A 24,773-nucleotide genomic window follows, 5' to 3' on the forward strand; every position below is an offset into this window, starting at 1 on the left:
TTAAGGAGCACAGAATAGGATAAAGCAAAAGGGACCCATGTCCCTTGACCAGAAGGCTTGAGCTGGAAGTCAGTCTGGACTGGTTGCTGGGGATGGGATAGGATGGGAATGCAGTAGGTGAGGGCTGATTATAAAACAACTTACAGTTTCCTATGGGCTAAGAGTATTAAGTTCCAAATGCCAATTGTGACAAAGTGAGGTACAACGTTTCTCTTTACATCTGTATACAGGGACAGATTCGCCCTCCTCTTTTATCGCCCACCCCTGCCTCCACCTGTTGAGTGCCATGGTGACTGTGGCTCCCTGCTGCATCTCCTGAGAAGCTGCCACTGCAGCCTCTGCCAATGATGCCACCGCCTGGGTAGCCTCTGATGCTTGTGTCGTCTGGATGGTCATCTCACCTCCTTGTAACGTGGCCCAATTTTGTTCCACCTGAGGCAGAAAAGGACGTGATAGTTAAAAAATCAAACTCACAAAAGGATTATGATTTTTAAAAGTCATTTTTCTAAAAAACTGCTATGTGCTCAGCCAAATACATACATACTTGTTAAATTAACATGAATTACAACGTATAGAAAGAACAGGGTTTTTAGCATATCTTGGTGTTAAAAAGGGGGTTATTAGAATATATATTTGAATTTGCTTATATTTGCATAAAGAAATTCTGGAAGGACACAAAAGTAACCACTGAAATATATTCCTCAGTGTGTGCAGAGGGAGGAGTTGTGGGAATAGGTTGGATAGAAGGCAGAAAGAAGATTTCCACTGCATCCTTTTACATAATTTTTGAAATATCTGAGTTATATCAATATAGTACCTATTCTAAAATTAAAGTTTCTGAATAAACATAAGTATTATTCTAAAAAAATTTCAAACTGTACCAAAGGGAATATAATGCCAGTACTCTCCAGACCCTTTTACCCAAAGGCCACTGCTGTACCTATTCTCTATTCTCATACATCTTTGCAGGGATATCTCTTGATATGTGAGCATATTTACACATACACATACACACACTCAAGAAAAATGGCAGTACATGCTACATGCTTTTTTGTACCTTGCTTTTTTTCATAAACAATACGGCTCTGAAATGATTTTATTTTGGAACGTATCAAACTGCTTCACTCATTCATGATACATAATAATGGCTGCATAGCATTATATTATATGGATACACCATGATTTACTTAACCAGCCATCTTTTAATGGGCATTTAGGTAGTTTCCAGTGTTTTGCTATTACAAACAGTACTGTGATGAATATCCTTATACCCTACTTTGTATAGTTTATGTGAGTCTACTTATTGAGTAAATTCCTAGAAGTGGAATTATATATCAAAATTATTGTATATTTTTATTTTTGATGGAAACTGCCAAATTCAGTAAACAATTTTTTTAATGTAGCAAAACCTGCTTTTCTTTTTCTGGGGAGAAGTTATGAAGAAACGAAACAAGCAACAAAACAAACAAACAAAAAAACATACTATCTGGTTATATAGAGTAGATTAGAATTCAGCTTTTCTAGATCTAGAACAGGGTTTCTCAACCATAGCACTATTAACATTTTGGGTTAAATAATTCTTTGTTGTGAGGTCTGTCCTGTGGATTGTAGGATGTTTAGCAGCATCCTTGGTTTCTACCCGGTAGATGCTAATACATCCTCCCCAGTCATGATAATCAAAAATATCTCCAAACATTGCCAAATGTCCTCTCTGAGGGGTATAGGGGTTGCCCCGGGTTGAGAACCACTGATTTTAGTACAATGCTTTGCCATTTAGAGATTTTTTTTCAGTCCTGGATACCTGAATCTAGCTACTTCAGTCCATTTTGCTCAATAAATACTGGTTAAGTATCCCCTCGCCCCCTGCCCCCACCCCTCCACCCAAAACCAAAAAGCAACAGGGGCAGTGAAAGCAGTTTTTATTCTAAAATACGGTAAATGATAAATCAAGCAGCTCAGGTATACTATTTCTACAGACTCAGGTCTCAGGATGTTAGCTGTGTTTACTAGAGCTGTTTCTGGGGCCCAGTGAGTGGTAAACTTGTGCCTTCATGTTACTGTGTCCCAAAGAAAGTGTCACAAGCTCTAGGAGACACAGATACTTAAAATGCCTCCCGTGGGACTTCTCTGGTGGCGCAATGGTTAAGAATCCGCCTGCCAATGCAGGGGACACGGGTTCGAGCCCTGGTCCAGGAAGATCCCACATGCCGCGGAGCAACTAAGCCCGTGAGCCACAACTACTGAGCCTGTGCTCTAGAGCCCGCAAGCCACAATACTGAGCCCACGTGTCACAACTACTGAAGCCCACGCGCCTACAGCCCGCGCTCCACAGCAAAAGAAGCCACCGCAATGAGAAGCCCGCGCACCGCAACGAACAGTGGCTCCGCCCACCGCAACTAGAGAAAGCCCATGCACAGCAACGAAGACACAACACAGCCAAAAATAAAATAAACAAAATTTAAAATAAAATAAAATAAAATAAAGTGCCTCCCGCTTTGGCTCTATTGCTATACTTAGATCATAGTGCTCCTCCAAATGTTTGTCAAAAGCTCCCCAGAGAATGAGACATTCCTTTGAGCTACATTAGTTTTTGCCCTGAGTTATTCTAGACAGTGGGCTGTGCCAGCAAGCCTTCAGGGCCCAACATTAAGAGCCAGAGATACCCTACTTCCTTCCTGTAGAGCTGCAAAGTTGCCCACTCAGGAATTCACGAAACTCTTGCTTCTTAAGGTATTATCTCTTTGGTCTCATTATTCCAATGAGCATCACTGCAAACAATGCCACTTTAGATGGCGAGTTACACTGCCAATCCATAGATGCTCGATGATTCCACTCAGAACATCAGCTGAGGCTGGCCAGCCCCGTAGCATTTTCCTCTTTCCAGATCTGCCCCTCTATATTTCTGCCCATCCCATTGCTGAGTATGGCCTAGTGCAGCTCTCCCAAGTACTCATACTCTACGGCAGCAACTTAATAAATGTACATTTGGTTACAGCTATATTTGTAGTGAAAATGGTATTAGAATGTTGCCATATACAGTATACTTTAAGGAAGTTAAATTTGTGGCACAAAAGATTAATGGATGGTGGTAAAGGGTGGAGAAGTGGGAAGAAGCAGATGAAGAGATTTCTATTCAGAGTAATGACAGGTAATAAATAAATCAGCTTAGGTTTAACGCTTCTTGGAATTTCCTATTCTTGAGTCTCAGTGCTTTAGAGTTGTGTTTGCTTGAGCTCTTGCTGTGCTCCCTTTCCATCTTTTGGGAGCCACTGTGTGGTTATCTATGCCTGGATGTCACCATGTCCCAGAGAAAGGCCACAAACTCTAGAAGGGAAAGATATTCAGAGGATGTACAGTTAGCTTCTGTGCTTTTCTGAGAGAGACCCAATACAGCGAGGCCCTTCAAACTGTGGCTATCCTTGTCCCTCTGGCTACCGTGAACCACCTTGGCTTTTCTACACTTTCACACTGTGATGCACTGCATGTGATGCTCCCTTTGAGAGGAACACAACTCCCATCCTTTGCTTCCTGTTCACCCCTCTAGTCTGAGCTCAGGTGAGATTAGAGCCAAGACAACTCCACTGAAAGACAAATCCCTACAGTCCAAGGCTCAGGACCTCTCCTCTGTGTTCCACAGTACCCTGGGCTTGCTTCTACTAGATCCTTATCTGATTGCCATTTTCTCTGATGTGTTTTTCTCTACCACCTACCTGTGTGCTCCTTAAGAGCAAGAATGGTCTTTACTTTCCTCTACCTATAGTATACATAGTGTCTGGCACAGGGCTCAGAAAGCATTTACTTAATGGATAGATGAAGAACATGTTCCTTTATTCATATTTCCCTACTTGCTCTTCAGCATACCTATATTTCAAATAAATTGATATTCATAAATTGATATTCAAAAAAAAACCCACCTAAAATAAGCTGTGCTACTTCAAAACTGTTACATGTGTTGACGGTTCAGTTTAAAATTCATGTCTCTAATGTCTCTGTACTTTGGTTTCTTCTGTTTCTTCTTCTAACAGAAGCACATGTCCTACTATTATCAGATATCATTTCTCTTTCAAATTCAATTTTTCTGACACATAATGCAATTAATATCACCCATACCAATTGGTGGTCTTACCACAGAATTCTCAAATCCATTTGTATTTGTAAATATGCCATCAAAATGGAAATTGTGTATTTTGAAATCAATATATATAGTTTATTTCATATTATTTTGAAATTCTTTCCTTATTCATTTCTAAATGTTTATGTAATTTGTTCTGTGTCCCTAATTAGTTTTAAGTTGCATTAGGTTAGAGATTCTTTTGGTTTCTTTGTAACTACTTAGATTATTCGATATTCTCAGCACACAGAGTACTCAGAGTTGGGAGACCATGTTATTACCAGAAGAGACAGGCCCACAGAAGGTCCTTCTTATAAATGTAACCAATTGCCACTAACTGGATGTTAAATGCAGTATGCTCTAATGTAAGAGCTCTCACTGGCAAGGCTAGGATAACAAAATAACCTTAAAACTTCCAGAAGTATAGGTATTGTTTATTTTTGTAAATAACTTTCTGTTCCTTGGAGAAACAATGCTACATACAGGCAGTAGGATGTTTCTACTGAGTCCCCTGATGCAATGCTTTGCTGGCTTGATATGGTCTTATCTGTCCCAAGTCAGTGAGATATTCTGACTAATCACAGTCCTCACGGCTCAAAACTAAGATGCTGACAACCATGTCAACATCTAATCCGAAGGCACATAGAAGCAAACTATAGAATCTAAAACATCTTGCCACTTTCTGAGATAACGTATGCTTCTTTTCTTCATATTTTTGTTTCACTGTAAGTGTAGGAAGGGTTAGAATTTTTTTAATCTGACTGAATTTGGGTATTAGCCAACAGGTTATTTGTATATGTCATTCACACACTTCCACACAGATGACTTTAAAACGATGTCCGTGTGCTGGAAAAGCCATAGATACATGACTAAGATTTTTGTATCCTTCATATTTTCCATGAACTTTTGGATACATTGGTTGTGTGAAGTTATTCTGCAAAATGGGTTTCAAAGAATTAGTCTCTAGAGAAGTGTTTAAGCCACTCAAAAGTTACTTTCTTTAAAAGAGTACCCAGGAAACATTCAGTAGGGAGATACCGAAAATAACTTTGACTAAGTCAAAAAGTAACAAATCCCATAAATGTACCCACCACTGTCTTTGCTACCTCTTTCACACTTCAAGGAGTGTCTGTCCTCTAGTTTTAGTGTTTGGGGACTGACGAATTTTCCCCTCAGCTAATCCATCCTCTTTCATGATGTTTATATACTTTTAAAAGTAAATCTGTTGACTTCTACCTTTCTATACTGGAAAAGCAAAGGGTAGTTCCTGCCCCAAACCCTCCCAGGCTCCCTCACTGGAAACATTCTCTCCTGAAGCTACAGACCACTTTGCAGCCTCTCTGACAGCAGGAACCACAGTTCATTTACGTAGACGCTTCTCGCTCCCTGAGAGCAGGGTTCCTGTGTAAATCAACTCTACACATCTAACACCTCAACTGTAGCACAGCGGGCGGCTCAACACATGCTGGCTGACAGGAGCCTGCTGTATTTCTCTTCACCTTGCTAGCCATGACCCTGTATCAGTTCTCTCCCTTTCCTGAGATGCACAAATGATAGCGACTTTGTGGTGTTCTGAGTGGAAATATTCCATGGTTTTGAACAAGGGTGAGATAATATTTTTAGCTTTATTTCTGATATTGCTCTTTGACATTTGTTGGCTATTTTTCAAATTTCAGAAGTATAACCTTTAGGTGAAAAGTCCACAGTGACTTAACAAACCCTTTCCTGAACTTCACTGATGGCTCAGAGCTTAGACAACATTTTTCTAAATGCGTTACCTGGCTTCAACACTTACACTGTGCCTTTGGGCAAGTCACCTAACCTTTCAGTTTCATCATGTATAAAGCAAAGATGATAACAGAACCTATACTTCCTAGGGTTGAGGAGTGCTTAGTTTACCGAGTGTCAATAAAGGTTAGCTACCTTCCTTTAAGTTAACATCCCATAATTATCTCAGTTTTGATAGGGAAGGATTTTCCTGTTCTTTTTTTTTTTTTTGGCCGTGCCACGCAGCTTGTGGGATCTTAGTTCCCTGACCAGGGATTGAACTCAGGCCACAGCAGTGAAAGCGCCGAGTCCTAACCACTGGGCCTCCAGGGAATTCCCAGGAAAGGATTTTCTTGTGAAGTCTTTTCAAAGGCTCATTTAAAATGCAATAAATCATGTCTACTGATTTACAAATATATATATCCCTTCAAAGAATGTTTTAGTCAGCTTTAGTTTTCATGATCTAATTTTTTTCATAAAGTCCAAAGATTAAATTCTTTGGGATTCACAGCATAAAAGTACTAAATCCTATGTTACAAAGATACAATTGTAAATTCCTGACAGTTATGCCTGAATCATAAGGATCCATAAATTTCGATTGTTATAATTAACATACACAGAGTAAGCTACTTTGCAAAACTGACATGGTGTGATGTCTTAAACGGTTTAAATAAAACAATGCTACAGACGTGTAGGCTACTTACAGTCTCTTCATCTTCTGGACCCTCCCTCTCCCTCACCTATACATTTGAGTATTTAAGTGGAAACAGACAGAATCCTTTCTTACCTCTCCATCAGCTACAGCAGAATAATTCACTTGGGCAACAGTGACTGTGGTTGGCAATTCTGAAGCATCAGCCAATGTGGCTACTGTTGCCCCTGTACCAACCTAAAGAAAAAACATGGAAAGTGATGTCAGTGGATGGATCCTTCAACCTCTCCTTTACTCAGAAGTTAAGATTCATTTAACCCAAGTTCAGCAGAGGTAATGATTAATATGCCTTGTAATATGAAATGAATTATTAAAATCACATCTCAGACACTAACATGAGTTTCAGAGCTTTACTTCAACCATATAAGTCACTATGAGAAGCCATCATGTTTCATCATTGGTGCCCAGTGTCAGTCAACCAACTTTCTACTCTCACCCCAATCTGAATTTTAGACGCTCCCTCTATCTACCAACAAATTGTGTTTCACCTCAGAAGTGGTAATTCAGAAGGAATATTTCCTGGCCACTGAGAGAGTGAAATGGTAAAAAAAAAAAAAAAAAAAAAAAAAAAAAAAAGCCATTTTTACAGTGCTTTGATTTGGAAATGTCTAGAAATGCTATCTATAGCTTTGTATTTAGCAAAATGCAAACAATTTAAAATATTATTCAAAAAATTGAGTTCAGGTAAGAAGATCTTGGGGAGCTGTATAAAATTCATACAAGAATTTATATGAAGACAACTTTCTTGGGCTTCCCTGGTGGCGCAGTGGTTAAGAATCCGCCTGCCAATGCAGGGGACACGGGTTCGAGCCCTGGTCTGGGAAGATCCCATATGCTGCAGAGCAACTAAGCCCGTGTGCCACAACTACTGAGCCTGAGCTCTAGAGCCCGCAAGCCACAACTACTGAGCCCATGTGCCACAGCTACTGAGCCTGTGCTCTAGAGCACGTGAGCCACAACTACTGAGCCCACGTGCCACAACTACTGAAGCCCGCGCGCCTAGAGTCCATGCTCCGCAACAAGAGAAGCCACCGCAATGAGAAGCCCACGCACCACAACGAAGAGTAGCCTCCGCTCGCTGCAACTAGAGAAAGCCAGCACACAGCAATGAAGACCCAATGCAGCCAAAAATAAATAAATTAATTAAATTTAAAAAAAAAAAAAAGACAACTTTCTCCAGTATGAAGTGAGGTGCCCACTGATCTGCCTCAGAAATCACAATCTGGTAACCAGAAGGTTTACTCACCTGGATAAGCGAGACAGTGCCATCAGGGTTACTAAAGGTCTGGACTACGGTCTGTGATGGTACAAGATGGGCTATACTGTGTGTGGTTGTTGCCTGTGTTTGTGTTTGCTGATCTTCAAAAGCATACAAAAGGTCCTCCCGCCCATGCTGTTTATAACAGTTTTTAACTATGGTCCGTAGTGCCTGGGTCCATGAAACCTGTCATCAAAAGACCAGAAAAGCACATTAAGTCACAAAAAATGTTGGTTATTCAGTTCTACTGTGGAATAAGCAGCTGCTTATTTATCAAACCAAACCAAACTTGTATGGAGTAACTCTCTCAGGATTATTTCCCACAGACCGATTTGGACATAAAGAAATTCAGCACCAAGTACCAACAATTTCACACTGGTTTCCTTCCTGATCAAAGTCTGGTTTAACTTTTGGGTTTTCCTGAGGCCAACTGTTAAACTTCTCACAGAAGATGGTTACTCTTTCGTCAAGAATTTTATTTAAGATTTTAAAAAATATTTATTTATTTACTTGGCTGTGCCGGGTCTGCTGTTGCGGCACGCAGGATCTTCGTTGCAGCATGTGGGATCTTCAGTTGTGGCATGTGGGCTCTTAGTTGCAGCATGAGGGACCTAGTTCCCTGACCAGGGATCGAACCCGGGCCCCCTGCATTGGGAGTGTGGAGTCTTAACCACTGGACCACCAGGGAAGTCCCTTTATTTAAGATTCTCAGTAGATTTTTTCTTTTTTCAAGATGAACCACACCCCCCCCTTTTTTTTTTTAAAGGGAACGCTATTTATTTATTTTATTTATTTATGGCTGTGTTGGGTCTTCGTTTCTGTGCGAGGGCTTTCTCCAGTTGCGGCGAGCGGGGGCCCCTCTTCATCGTGGTGCGCGGGCCTCTCACTATCGCGGCCTCTCTTGTTGTGGAGCACAAGCTCCAGATGCGCAGGCTCAGTAGTTGTGGCTCATGGGCTCAGTTGCTCCGCGGCATGTGGGATCTTCCCAGACCAGGGCTTGAACCCATGTCCCCTGCATTGGCAGGCAGATTCTCAACCACTGCGCCACCAGGGAAGCCCCTCTCAGTAGATTTTTAAAGCTAACTGAAAAAAATGAATATGCAGAACAAGTAAGGGAGGACACCTGGTTTAGTCTTTCTTCTTTTTTAAAATAAGTTTCATTATCAGCAGACTTTACTAACTTCACATCTCTCTATATTTATATTTTCAACAGTGATGCTTGCTAACCAGAAATAAGGACATTTCAAGTCTTCAAAGTGATTAATACCTTTTACTTCAAGTTTCGTTAGTTTTTCCAAGTACCTTATAAAATTAAAACTGCTCCAAAAGGCAACTATGTAGAGAGAAGTGTAAATTCACAGACCCATCCCAAGTCTTTACAGTGATGGAGTGATGAATGGGAAAGGCTATAAATCAGAGAATATCAAACCTCTTTTGGGGGATAGGTTTGACTATTACACAAATGTTTTTAGACTTTATAGCATAAGAAGTAGAATAACAAAAATGAGGTGGTTGATTCAGAATGAAAAAGCAATAGGAAACTCAGGCCAGAGGAACCCTCACCCTCTGCTTTTGCTCTTCTGTGCGGACATCGCTCCGAACGTTTGCCCATGGGATATCTTCAGGCCACCAGATGGGCTTGCAGCTTTCTTTACCCCAGCCTGGTTTTCCCCGACCTGTGGAGTACTTCAGCATCTCTGGAATAAATGCCCGAAGCTGGGCCTGGAAAACAAGAGTGTGGTCATCAGCAGTCATGAAAGACATCTGGGATGTGTTTGTGCCTCCCAACAAATTCTAAGATTATAAAACAGAGAGCCTTCCTGGAGGGTTGTGGATAGTCCCAAAATGTGACTGTGAGAACCGACTGTTTCTCATAGGTTACTATAGCCCCATGGGTGATGGAGAATTATACATATGTTGGTAAAGTACATCTTAAGCTGTATTTCATACACTTGTTCCTATAAGATCAAGAATATCTGCCCCCATGTTTGATTTCCGCACCCTAAGGTACTATTGATGCTATAGCTTATTTCCCTTCTAGAACGTCCATGCATTTGCGGTGTCAAAGTCAACATGTCTTCAACATGTTGTTCTGGAGGTAGTAATCAGAACAATTAGATGAGAGAAATAAGAGGTGAGGAACAGATAAAATCACCACTATTTGTAAATGGTATGACTGTGTATCTGGAAATCCCCAAGAGAATAAAATGAAAAAACTGCTATAAACAATGAGAATTTGGTAACATGATTGGTCACAAAATATATGAAAATAAATGGGCTTTACTTAATAAAAAGGGAAAATAACCCTAAAACTCTTCTAAAAAGTTTCTAGTAAGATAGTCCAATGTCTATGAGTCTGACATATAGATATACGTAATGAAGCATGTGTTGATCTTAATGAACTTCATTCAAATTTATTTTACAAATCAAATCCAGACCAGACAGATGTTAAACCACAGAGACAACTACCTTTCTTTATCTCCTGGCATGGTAACCATGCTGTGTGTGTATGTTGGGGGAGAAGGGGAGCCTGCTTTGTGAATATTCTCAATTGCTGACAATGATTTTTGGCAAGAGAAGCAGTTTATCAAGTTATAATCTTCCTCCTCAGACCTACTGCTTTCCTTTGAACCTGGTGGTCTATAGTACACCAGAGATAAGCAGCATCCTTCATCTAAGGACACACTCATACTGCCTCTTAAGACCAAAAGGAGAGGACAATTTTAGCGTGAGTCACACCCAAGGACATGGGCTTGTAGCCGTAAAATAGAGAAAGAAAAAAATAGAAATGGGAATACTTAAGTATTAACAGAGGAATGAGTACAGCAAAACTTGTATTAAAGAGCCTATTTAAATATCAAGTGTTCTCATTTAAATACTATTTTACCAGAAGATGACAGAAATTAGTACATAATAGGGAAGCATGAAACCAAATCAGTAATGTTTACCTAATAAACATAGTTCTTGCTGACAGTACTTACATCGTTAATTCTTGTCCCAAGCCTGCCATTTCACCTCTCTTTCTAAGTACCCCCCATCTCCCAGACAGTCTCCTGCCTGCAGGATATGGTATTATATACTCATCAAGCAGCATCAAGCAGCAGGCTAATAGAAATGTATCCATTTGCAAACCCAGGCTATCAGCTGGCTCATGAAGTCACTTCTTCAGTTATTTTAAGAAAGTGCATCACAAAGTCATTTTTCCCTTTATCCTGGCTTCCTGGGAGTGTCTTTTTCTAGCCTCAGTTATATAGAAAAGGAAAAGGCTTAATCCTCACACACAATATTTACATTTCTTCATATAAATAAATAATAGCTTTCTCAGATGCATAAACAAAATAAACTCATACCACAGACTTTTATAAGTCTTCCCCTTTCTTTTAATCCCATTATCAGTCTCCAAAAGGAGAGTTCTATATATCCATGCCCAGCAGAGTGAGGAGATAATGAAATAAGAAGGCCAAATATCTCTAAATTAACAAAAAATGAAAGTTTTTAAAAGATGTTTTATGTGTTAGAATTTCTGGATGGGAAATGTTTCAAAGCCCCGGGAAGAAGACAGTAGAGGCTAATATGAGAGGCAGGAGAAATGGAAGCAGCACAAAGGAAAGGTTACTTCCACAGGCAAAAACCTCATTAAGTTAAAAAATGGGCCCAGAGTGAAATTAATAAGTTCCAATTCAGAGTCAGATCTTAGCTTTTTAAAGTACTATCAACTGTACAAAATTTGTCCCTATATCAAACAAGAGGCAAAAAGCACTTTCTACTACAAAAGTTAACTTTTCAAGCCTGTACAGTTTAGAGATGAAGGACAATCTTTGCTTTTAAGTGCAGAGATAATGTGCCTTCACTGAAAGAAGCAATTTTCCACCAGACTATTTTCATACTGTCCCAAATAACTAGTGCTAATAAAGGCATATTAATAAGGGGAAATGAGCTGTCCGGTATAGAAAGAGTTAAATGATTCCTTTCCAGAATTCAGCACTGTGCTCTCATTACCAGTTGGATTAATTACTGGTCCTGGAGAGTTTTGGAAACCCAGGCTACTCAATGCGCTTGTTAAGGAAGGTTTGTCTGTAATCCGCAGGGGAGACAATCAACAGGATCAGCAAAGGTAAAGCCTATCCTCTCCGGCTATCCTTTAATTGGGCTGCAACAAGCTTTCCCGGCCTCTCATTCTAATTTAGGGCTCTAGATGGGCTTCAAGTGCCCGGCGTGGTCAGTAAGCCCACCTCAAACCAGCTGAGAGTAGAAAATACCACTCCTTCCAGGGCACACTCAGCAAAGAAAAAAAATATTAAATTCATGCCAGTGGCAATCAATAGTAAAGATTATGTGGAAACCACAGATGGTTTTAAAAAAAGATTTTCTAAAACTCTGAAAGTTTTAATCTGGCCAAAATGAAACAATATTTCTTACTATGCTAGGAATTTTCCACTTGTAAATTTTGTTACTTTGCTGTCCAACAATGCATTATCCTTATATATTCCCAAGTACCCTTCTCCTCCCATTTCCTCTCTCTTTGCTCTGCATGTACCCGAGATGAGGAATTTTGAGGCTCCAGATGTCCATTTAGGTTCAGTAACCAAGAAAAGGCCTTTCAAACCAAAATGTTTGCCAACTCCATATCTACTGAAGAGATCAGAGAATATGTAACAGATTTAAAGAGAAGGTAGCTAAAATCAAACCACATTGAAAGGTGATGTTTTCTATACCCTACAGGAAAACAGCAATGTAGCAGGGAAGGAAAAGTGAAGAATTTTCAGACTGTGGCTTCATTACTGTAATTTAAAATTATGAACTTCCAGGTTGACAGTCCCAATCATACTCAAATGGATATTTAAAGGGCATTAGAAAATAAAAGCAAAATGATTTTTTTGCTCACTTTTGGGAATTATTTGTACCGCTGACCTCTGCTCATAGAGATAATGAAAGTGGCTTTCCTTACTAGAAACACCAATCCTATATCCCCATGTTCCCTAGTAGTGCTAGCAGAAACACTGGTTTCTCTTAATCGCATTTTCCCATAAAACACATTCCCATAAAAACATGGGAAGAACAAGTTTGGAAGGAAAGATAAAATTAGAGAATTCAAGGGACAGCCAATGAAGACACTCCTCTCTCAAGCCAACACTTCTGCTTCTCTATCTCTACACCCCATCTACCCATTACATTGTCTCCCTCCCATTAATCAAAATGCTCTTAAAATTCTACCTTCTCTTTGAAGGAGTCTCAGATTAGTCAGTTTCTGCTACCTTATCCTAGTTGGACTCTTTTGTATAAAAATTTAAATATTCTTCTCAAGTGCGCACGGAACATTCTCCAGGATAGATCACATCTTGGGTCACAAATCAAGCCTCAGTAAATTTAAGAAAATTGAAATCATATCAAGCATCTTTTCTGACCACAACGCTATGAGATTAGAAATGAATTACAGGGAAAAAAACGTAAAAAGGACAAACACATGGAGGCTAAACAATACGTTACTAAATAACCAAGAGATCACTGAAGAAATCAAAGAGGAAATCAAAAAATACCTAGAGACAAATGACAATGAAAACACGACGACCCAAAACCTATGGGATGCAGCAAAAGCAGTTCTAAGAGGGAAGTTTATAGCTATACAAGCCTACCTAAAGAAACAAGAAAAATCTCAAGTAAACAATCTAACCTTACACCTAAAGAAACTAGAGAAAGAAGAACAAACAAAACCCAAAGTTAGCAGAAGGAAAGAAATCATAAAGATCAGAGCAGAAATAAATGAAATAGAAACAAAGAAAACAATAGCAAAGATCAATAAAACTAAAAGTTGGTTCTTTGAGAAGATAAACAAAATTGATAAGCCATTAGCCAGACTCATCAAGAAAAAGAGGGAGAGGACTCAAATCAATAAAATCAGAAATGAAAAGGGAGAAGTTACAACAGACACCACAGAAATACAAAGCATCCTAAGAGACTACTACAAGCAACTTTATGCCAATAAAATGGACAACCTGGAAGAAATGGACAAATTCTTAGAAAGGTATAACCTTCCCAGACTGAATCAGGAAGAAACAGAAAATATGAACAGACCAATCACAAGTAATGAAATTGAAACTGTGATTAAAAATCTTCCAACAAACAAAAGTCCAGGACCAGATGGCTTCACAGGTGAATTCTATCAAACATTTAGAGAAGAGCTAACACCCATCCTTCTCAAACTCTTCCAAAAAATTGCAGAGGAAGGAACACTCCCAAACTCATTCTATGAGGCCACCATCACCCTGATACCAAAACCAGACAAAGACACTACAAAAAAAGAAAATTACAGACCAATATCACTGATGAATATAGATGCAAAAATCCTCAACAAAATACTAGCAAACAGAATCCAGCAACACATTAAAAGGATCATACACCACGATCAAGTGGGATTTATCCCAGGGATGCAAGGATTCTTCAATATACGCAAATCAATCAATGTGATACACCATATTAACAAATTGAAGAATAAAAACCATATGATCATCTCAATAGATGCAGAAAAAGCTTTTGACAAAATTCAACACCCATTTCTGATAAAAACTCTCCAGAAAGTGGGCATAGAGGGAACCTACCTCAACATAATAAAGGCCATATATGACAAACCCACAGCAAACATCATTCTCAATGGTGAAAAACTGAAAGCATTTCCTCTAAGATCAGGAACGAGACAAGGATGTCCACTCTCACCACTATTATTCAACATAGTTCTGGAAGTCCTAGCCACGGCAATCAGAGAAGAAAAAGAAATAAAAGGAATACAAATTGGAAAAGAAGAAGTAAAACTGTCACTGTTTGCGGATGACATGATACTATACATAGAGAATCCTAAAACTGCCACCAGAAAACTGCTAGAGCTGATTAATGAATATGGTAAAGTTGCAGGATACAAAATTAATGCACAGAAATCTCTTGCATTCCTATACACTAATGATGAAAAATCTGAAAGAGAAATTATGGAAACACTCCCATTTACCATTGCAACAAAAAGAATAAAATACCTAGGAATAAACCTACCTAGGGAGACGAAAGACCTGTATGCAGAAAACTATAAGACACTGATGAAAGAAATTAAAGATGATACCAACAGATGGAGAGATATACCATGTTCTTGGATTGGAAGAATCAACATTGTGAAAATGAGTATACTACCCAAAGCAATCTACAGATTCAATGCAATCCCTATCAAATTACCAATGGCATTTTTTACGGAGCTAGAACAAATCATCTTAAAATTTGTATGGAGACACAAAAGACCCCGAATAGCCAAAGCAGTCTTGAGGGAAAAAAATGGAGCTGGAGGAATCAGACTCCCAGACTTCAGACTATACTACAAAGCTACAGTAATCAAGACAGTATGGTACTGGCACAAAAACAGAAACATAGATCAATGGAACAAGATAGAAAGCCCAGAGATTAACCCACGCACCTATGGTCAACTAATCTATGACAAAGGAGGCAAAGATATACAATGGAGAAAAGACAGTCTCTTCAATAAGTGGTGCTGGGAAAACTGGACAGCTACATGTAAAAGAATGAAATTAGAATACTCCCTAACACCATACACAAAAATAAACTCAAAATGGATTAGAGACCTAAATATAAGACTGGACACTATAAAACTCTTAGAGGAAAACATAGGAAGAACACTCTTTGACATAAATCACAGCAAGATCTTTTTTGATCCACCTCCTAGAGTAATGGAAATAAAAACAAAAATAAACAAATGGGACCTAATGAAACTTCAAAGCTTTTGCACAGCAAAGGAAACCATAAACAAGACGAAAAGACAACCCTCAGAATGGGAGAAAATATTTGCAAATGAATCAACGGACAAAGGATTAATCTCCAAAATATATAAACAGCTCATTCAGCTCAATATCAAAGAAACAAACACCCCAATCCAAAAATGGGCAGAAGACCTAAATAGACATTTCTCCAAAGAAGACATACAGATGGCCACAAAGCACATGAAAAGATGCTCAACATCACTAGTTATTAGAGAAATGCAACTCAAAACTACAATGAGGTATCACCTCACTCCTGTTAGAATGGGCATCATCAGAAAATCTACAAACAACAAATGCTGGAGAGGGTGTGGAGAAAAGGGAACCCTCTTGCACTGTTGGTGGGAATGTAAATTGATACAGCCACTATGGAGAACAGTATGGAGGTTCCTTAAAAAACTAAAAATAGAATTACCATATGACCCAGCAATCCCACTACTGGGCATATACCCAGAGAAAACCGTAATTCAAAAAGACACATGCACCCGAATGTTCATTGCAGCACTATTTACAATAGCCAGGTCATGGAAGCAACCTAAATGCCCATCAACAGACGAATGGATAAAGAAGTTGTGGTACATATATACAATGGAATATTACTCAGCCATAAAAAGGAACGAAATTGAGTCATTTGTTGAGACATGGATGGATCTAGAGACTGTCATACAGAGTGAAGTAAGTCAGAAAGAGAAAAACAAATATCGTATATTAATGCATGTATGCGGAACCTAGAAAAATGGTACAGATGAGCCAGTTTGCAGGGCAGAAGTTGAGACACAAATGTAGAGAATGGTCATATGGACACCAAGGGGGGAAAACTGCGGTGAGGTGGGGATGGTGGTGTGCTGGATTGGGCAATTGGGATTGACATGTATACACTGATGTGTATGAAACTGATGCCTAATAAGAACCTGCAGTATAAAAAAACAAACAAAACAACTAATACTAAACTTTCATTGGGTTATTTGTATGGAAATATGTTAATATAAATGTTTCAGACATTACATGAAATTTCTAAAAATCTTATATTTGTATTTGTATGGAAATATGTTAATATAAATGTTTCAGACATTACATGAAATTTCTAAAAATCTTATATTTGTATTTGTATGGAAATATGTATGGAAATATGTTAATATAAATGTTTCAGACATTACATGAAATTTCTAAAAATCTTATATGTTCTGGTATAATGTTATAAGTAATAATCCTAGTTATTACTTTAAAATGTATATCTCAGAAATAACTAATTTTCTTGTCAACTGCATTATTATGAACTTTCATCAAATCTTTAACCGTGGTCATTTTTAAGTCTTTTGTCATTTACAGACAGTTCTGGGTGTACTCTGATGATTTTGCAAATATGTTCCTATAAAAGGGTTTCATCTTCAAGAAATTCATGGAAAAGACTCTGACAAGTACAGGTTTCTGGTAACTGACTGTACTGCTGAACTGAATGAATAAGCATTTTCAGAACTCTAATGAAAAACTGATGAACTCATAAAAGTGCTAACAAAAGATCAAGATGAAAAAAAAATTAATTACATGGGACTGAGTGAACTGATGAGGATGAGTATAATTTTTGTGACTTTCTGTCTGAATTTAAAAAAAAAAAAAATCCCACAAGGACTCAGAGGCAAAGAATATACAAATCAATTTTCACTGCAAAGTAAAGGAGCTGTTACAGTGGAGGATTACTGGACTGAATGTCAATATTATGACATAGTAGGAGTGTGTTTCATGTTTGGTAATTGCAATCATTGTTGCTTTTGTTGTGGTCATCCATGTACAATGCTTGGTGTCAGTCTATTTATGTCTTGTAAAAATAAAATACAGTGTGTGTGTGTGTGAATAAAAAAAAAAAAAAAAAAAAAAATTTAAATAACACAGATAAAGTCAAAGCTCTCTTTTTGATCTACCCTTCCCCAATCTAGTCACCTGTCCAGAGGCATCAATTTGATGAACATCCTTTCTTACAGGCCAAATTCTATGCATTTACATAAATACATGCTGGAAAGGAAGTTTTATGTGATGAAAGAAAACACAAGTATTCACATATTTTAGTATAACTCACTTTTTCTACTCAACATTTTGCCATAGAGATCTTTTCACAGTAGTACAACTAGAATAATCTCATTTTTAAAGAAACAGTTGCTTAGTATCCACAGTATAGATTTTTCCATTTTATTTAACCATTCTCCTATTGATAAACATTTAGGTTGTTTACAGTGCTTGTACATGCTTCTTTGAACACACCTGTGAGTATTTCTCTAGCAGAGAAGTGGAATTGCTGGTTAAAGTGTATATGCATTTTAACATTTTAATAGATACTGCCTAACTGTCCTCCTAAAAGACTGTCAATCCTATTCCCACCAATGGTACAGAACAATACCCATTATTTCAAAACCTCCCTTCACACGTTAAAAAAAAAAAAAAAAGGCTTTAAATCTTTAATTTGTTTTCATGTTTTTCCTTCATTTTGCTTCCAAAAGGAAATGAGAGCATAGCTCTGTCACCTGTATACTGTCCACAGCCTCTAGGCTGGGGCAGGTCCTGACCCCTGCCTGCCGGCTGCCTCGAGGGCACAGGGCGCCTGGGGGTTCAGGTGCAGCCCCAGGGGTCGCCTTCACATTTTTTAATTACCCTGCTTTCTTATTTTGGCTCATCGGATGTTAGGGAAATGATTTAATTTTCATTACTAGTGAGGCTGAGACTCTTTTTATATGTTTACTGATTATTCTTCCTTTTTACAACTGTTCATAATGCTTTGCTTATTTTTCTAATTATCTTTTTTCTTATTAATTTGAAAGAAATATTAATCTGTTCTAGATATTCTGTCATATAATATGCAACTATTTTTCCCTAATCTAGTTCTGTCCTGAATATGGAATTTATATGCGTGCTCCCTTCTCTTGGTATTCCTGAATATACCCCTTAAATTATTTTACTCTCAAAATATGCTGTGTTCTATTATATTCCCTTAATCTCATCCTGCTTACCTAACATTTACAAAATGTGGAATGGCATCATATACGTAAACACTTTTTGATCATTTTAGACAGTAAGAAAAGCCTACTCTGCACATAGATTCTGACACAACAGTAGGAGAAACATTTGGGAGCTGTGATCTACAAGAGTGGTTCTCAAAGTTGGCTGCACACTGGAATTGCCTGGAGAGTTTAAACACTGCAGCAGCCTGTATCTCATCCCCAAAGATTCTGACTTAATTGGTCTGGAGTGTGGCCTGGGCACTAGGATTTTAAGTTCCCCAGGTGGTTCTACTGTGCAGCCAGTTTAAGGACCACTGAACTAATTTAAATACTTTTTATCCAGCCCTTCTTCTTTAAAAAAATTTTTTTTAATTGTTGTAAAATATACATAACATGAAATTTACCATTTTACAATGTACAATTCAGTGGCACTAAGTACATTCACAATGTTGTACAACCATCACCACTATTTCCAGAACTAATTCATCATCAAACAAAAACTCTGTACCTATTAAACAATAATTCCCCATTTCTACTTCCCCCAACCCCTGGTAACATCTATTCTACTTTGTCTTTATGAATTTGCTCATTCTAGATACCTCATGTAAGTGGAATCACAAAATATTTGTCCCTTGTGTTTGGTATATTTCACTTAGCATAATTTTCTACTCTTTAGGTAGAAGAGGACAGATCTATGCTTTTTCAAAACAAAACAATATTCAAAAAACCTAAACTGATAACTGATGAATGTTTTCTAAGTAAAACATGTCAATCCCTGTGAATAATTTCTTTCAAAGAAACAGTCGCTGTGTTGAGTGCTTCTGAAGGTTTCCCCTGAAAACTTGTGAAGAATTACTATCCTGTTGCATCATCACTCCAAGGGAATATTAAAGCAACAAAGATTGCCCCAGTGAGAGTAAGAGGAGGGCAATAAGTTCAAGGGAGGAGAGGAAAGGGAGAGGGGGAAAAGGAGTGGATTTTAACCAGTAATACCGGACTGGTCTTTCCAGAGATATTTTTTCTATAATTATATTCTTTGCCTGGATCTTTTCTAACACAAATTCCAAAAAGATTAACAACCTCCCAAGAACAAGAGACTACCATAGGACTCAAATGTGGTAAAGAACATAACTGATTTTCCACTAGCAAAATCATAATTATTGCTTAAAGACTCTACAAGAAACAATATAAGTCCTTAAACTCAAAAAGTAGTCTGTCGTAGAGAATGGACTTGAGGACACGGGAAGGGGGAAGGGTAAGCTGGGACGAAGTGAGAGAGCGGCATGGACACATATACACTACCAAATGTAAAATAGATAGCTAGTGGGAAGCAGCCGCATAGCACAGGGAGATCAGCTCAGTGCTTTGTGACCACCTAGAGGGGTAGGATAGGGAGGGTTGGAGGGAGACGCAAGAGGGAGGAGATATGGGGATATATGTATATGTATAGCTGATTCACTTTGTTATAAAGCAGACACTAACACACCCTTGTAAAGCAATTATACTCCAATAAAGATGTTAAAAAAAAAAAAACAAAAAAGTGTAGTCTGTGAGTCAGCAGCATTGGCATCACCTAGAGGTTAGAAGGCAGAATCTCAGGTCCCACTCCAGTCCTACTGATTCACAATCTGCATTTAAACAAACAAGACTCTCAGGTGATTCCTATGCATACTGAAGTTTGAGAAGCAAAATTTAGCCCATCCTCTGGTCTCTGGTCTGAAGTATCCAAGAAAATTTTGCCGACCTGGCTTTCAAAATCTCTGAAAAAGATGACTTCATTATTTCATGGTAAATGGGATTGCAGAATCTATACCATATTAATGATTTCTTCTCCTAAGCCTTTTCTCAACCTCCTTCAATTCTTACACAAAGAGGCAGACAGAAATGGGATAAGTTCTAGCCACTAGCCACTATTCTTAAAGGTGCCTAGAAATCCAAGTTTTCATTTTTTCACTAAAAATACTACAGAGCTATGTGTTTTTTACCACATACACCGAAAAAGACTTTCTCAGAATCAAGATATATTTATAATAGTAAAAACAGAAGCTTTTCAGGTAAACATTTTATTTACTCATATAGAATTATACTTTTACCCAAACCAAAAACCAACAAGCAAAACACAACAAAAACCACAACTACAGACCCGCTTCCTGAAAGAATCAGGACATTCAGCTCACATAGAATTTAAGATACTATGTTATATGTAACTTCAACCTGTTGCAGAAGACAATTTTGATAGTTGCTGGAGCAAGTCAAGAAATTCTTTTACAACAGTAACTGTCCAGTGTAGATTACCAGAGATACTCAGTCTGAGCGATGATGGCAGTATAGTTTTATTGAAAAAAAAGAGAGGGAGAGAGAGTAATGGGAGGCAGGAGGAGACAGAGAGGCAGAAGAAAGCACTGCCAATATGGACTCTACCCTAAGTTCTATTTGTTTGTCACTAGCTTGCTTCATAGGTTGCTTCCTCTCTTTATGCCTCAGTTTTTTAATACATTATGACCTGTGTTGTCCACTTCACTGCTGAGCAAAAAAAAAAATCTAGGTTCATTAACTTTCTCTAAGTGAAAAATGGGTGAGAAATGGTATGTTCAGATTATTCAAAAGTTAATATAGGTAACGTATATAACTACTATTAATAATTAGTAATAATACCTTTGTGTGATTCCTTAGTTTTCAAAGTACTTTCCAATATAACATCTCATTTTTTCTTCCTCCAACTCCATAAGGTAGGAGGGCAGGTATTATTCTCACTTTCGTAAGATGAAACTGAGAACCAAGGCTACTATGTAGTAGAACGGGGATTTAAAGACTAGATCTTCCAGCTAACTTCCTAATTTGTAAAGAATTAAAATAATGGGACACATAACTTTAGAACAATATTGAATATAATTTACTCTCTTTGGATGATTCAGAACTCATTTTAGGATTGTATATGGAATTATACTTGTAAATTAGGGTCATCAATATAAACATTAGTCATCTCCATAGCATTCAGTGCAGATAAGATGATTAAGAGAGCTGTCTGGTTAACCCAAAGTCCATCTCTATTCCAGTGCACTTTTATAATTCTGGAATTTTATCAGTTCAAGGAAGTCATGAATTATCCATATGGTTTCAACTCTAGAATTGGTGTCCACTTAAACTTACATTGTCCTTTATGGCTACAGACCATATCTGAGCTCTTCTTCCTTGACTATAATAGAAATTACACACACACTCTCTCTCTCTCTCTCTCTCTCTCACACTGGAGACCAAGGGTTAAATGAGATACTCCTGTAAAGAACTTAGTGTTGTGCCTTCCAACACACAGTAGCTACAGAAGAGAAAAATAAGAGAGAGAGAGAGAGAGAGAGAGAGAGAGAGAGAGAGGGAGAGAAAAGAGTTGACATCTTCACTGGAACGTTAAAAAATCATTGGACAAAACAAAGCAGACACATCATCAAACTTACACTTTAAAAGATTCAATCTGGGGTTTCTATGGTTATAAAAGAAATTCATGCTTATTAGACAAAGACACTGAAAATCACCCATAATGCCACCACACATATATAATCACTGTTAATATATTGGTGTATATCCATCTAAAGTTTCACACACACTCACACACATACAGGCAAGTTTCGTGTGCATGTTTTAAACAAATGAGATCAATTAACTCAATTTTGTATTCCCTGGGGGGAAAAAAAAAAATCTACCCGCCCCCGCCCCAAGTAGAAGAAAACAAACAAAAATAAAGCCCTAAACCCCTCAAATTAGAGTACATAAGAAATGCTATTTTATAACTAGTTTTAAATTTAATATACCACAGTATTATTCTACTGCAATAGAGAGCAAAATCATCATTTTTAGTGTCTAATATTTCACTGCACAGTCACTTCTAGTCTCTTTTTTGGGCTAAGCTGCTCTTCTTTCCATGTAAATTCTAAACACCACTATTATAATTTATTCAATCACACTGTTCTCAGATTTTCCTATTGTAAACAATGCCATGAGCATACATCTTTACTTACTTGGAGGGCATGACATGCACATTTAAAATTTTGACGACCTGCCCTCTGGAAAAATTGTACCAATGTATATTCTATTGATGATGCTTTATATTCCCATAACCTTGCCTATCTAGGTTTGGTTTGAAATAGAACCCTGCTTTTACTACCATTAATAGTGAAAGGTTTTAGGATCCATAAGTTAAAAAAAAAAAGAGGTGTTTGGCTAACATTAAGAAGAAAGCAAATATTTGAGGAAAACAAAATAAAACACAATTAAAAAAAAAAAGGGTTGTGGGGTGAGGAACCCCAGGATCCAACTCCTCAGAAATTCCCGTTCAGCTGGGAGCTGGGTTCTTCATCACCCTGCTCACTCCTCCTCACCATGTTTGTTTTATTTGTTATGTGTTATTTTTTACTCATCATCTGTGGTGAGACGGGTAAGGAGGGAATGTACAACAATAAAGAAGATGCATGCTTCCAACAAAGTACCTCTGAGACTGACTCATGACTTAGTACCAGCTTCCCTTGGAGATACCACTGCACCAAGCTCTACTGAGTGCATATTTCATAAAAATGGAAAACAACAGTTTTAAATGTTTTACCTCCAATGTGATAATTAAACTGTTTGCTCTGACTTCTGTGACCGTCCCCAAATTTTCCTAATTATCAGTAGCCATGATTTAATATAATAAAAACCTCAGATTATTTCAACCTAACACACCAAATGTGACAAAGAAGCAAAACATGCCCATCACAGGAGAGGAGTTTACCTAAACATAGTGCACTCCTTCTCCTTAATGACGACTCCTTACTTCTGATTAAGTAAGCTTCTTAATCAGAAGCTTAGTTAGCTTTAGGTGTCCTTTATATCTGAGATAGAGAGTAGATTCTGTACATTAATCAGATAAGATTCACTTTATGTTTTCTTTAACCAGTCAGAATGGTCCTAGGGATAGAATAACAGCAGGTATGAAATGACAGGAAAAAAGTTTGGATAATGCTTTCCTTTGGAACCATTATCCAGAGATACTTCAAGTGTCCACAGAAAGATCTGTGAATCCAACAATCAAAAGATTACAATTCAGCATTATATTTATAAAATACTGCATTACTTCAAACCAAGTTGTTAGTTCAGACTTAGATAAAAATAAAGTGCCATCTCTTGAGCTGCAGCATCAATGTCTGCACTGTGTGAACACCCACTCAGGAGACTTGTGATCCAGTTACCCACTACCCTGGATTCATTTCTGCTCTGCCTCTTAGGTCATTTACTGAACAGATATTGACTGAGTACTACAGTCGCCCCTAGGTATCTGCGGGGGATTGGTTCCAGGACCCCACCACAGATACCAAAATCCGAGGATGCTCAAGTCCCTTATATAAAATGGCACGGTATTTGCACATAACCTACACACATCCTCCCATATACTTTACACCATCTCTATATTACCAAAATACCTAATACAATGTACATGCTATGTAAATAGGTGCAGCGCTGCAAATTCAAGTTTTGCTTTTTGGAACTTTCTGCAATATTTTTCCCCCAATATTTTTAATCCGAGGCTAGTTGAATCCACAGACGCAGAACCCACGGATATGGAGGGCCAGCTGCATTTAGAATACAGATATTATCTGGTGCCAGGCAGCTGCACTGGACAGCAGTGAAGAACAGAACTAAGCCCTTGCTCTCAATTCTAGCTGAAGAGACAGACCACACAGAAGTATAATGTTAACAAATAAGATAATTTCAGGTAGTGGTAAGTGTTACAAAGACAATAAAATAGGGGATGTATTAGGCTGTAACTTGGTGGTGAGGAGAAAGCTTCATTAGATGGGATAATCAAGAAAGGCTTGTCTCAGGAGGTGATATCTGAGTTAGACTTTGAATAAGATAAGGTCAATCATGTAATGATTTGGGAAAACAATGTTTCAGGCAGAGGAAATAGCAAAAGTAAAAGAAAGAGCTTGGAGAGTTTGACAGGAAGAAAGAGGGTGAGTGTGGCCAGAGCACAGTGACTGAGGGGGAGAATGAGAAATGAGGTTGGAAGAGGCCAGGTTAATATAGGGTCTCAGAGGCTATGGCAGAGTCTAATTTGATTCTAGGAATAGTGGAAAGCCATTAAAGGGCTTAAACA

The 24,773-nt window shown here is 38.1% G+C and overlaps 1 protein-coding gene across 13 annotated transcripts in view; it reads right to left on the bottom strand.

Moving 5' to 3' along the window:
* The window catches only part of NRF1 (nuclear respiratory factor 1), a 138,867-nt gene that overhangs the window by 39,768 nt on the left and 74,326 nt on the right, over positions 1–24,773 (bottom strand). For 12 of the 13 annotated variants that reach the window (XM_036863075.1, XM_036863068.1, XM_036863074.1 and 9 more), the window contains 4 exons: positions 9,412–9,570; positions 7,837–8,034; positions 6,666–6,767; positions 275–432 (listed from right to left, as the gene is read on the bottom strand). In XM_036863075.1, the coding sequence (XP_036718970.1) occupies positions 275–432; positions 6,666–6,767; positions 7,837–8,034; positions 9,412–9,570 (617 nt within the window). The remainder of the gene's footprint in view (positions 1–274; positions 433–6,665; positions 6,768–7,836; positions 8,035–9,411; positions 9,571–24,773) is intronic. The other variant, XM_036863080.1, reaches the window with a different exon arrangement.

This window comes from Balaenoptera musculus, chromosome 9 (assembly GCF_009873245.2).
Source record: "Balaenoptera musculus isolate JJ_BM4_2016_0621 chromosome 9, mBalMus1.pri.v3, whole genome shotgun sequence".
Taxonomy (NCBI): Eukaryota; Metazoa; Chordata; class Mammalia; order Artiodactyla; family Balaenopteridae; genus Balaenoptera; species Balaenoptera musculus.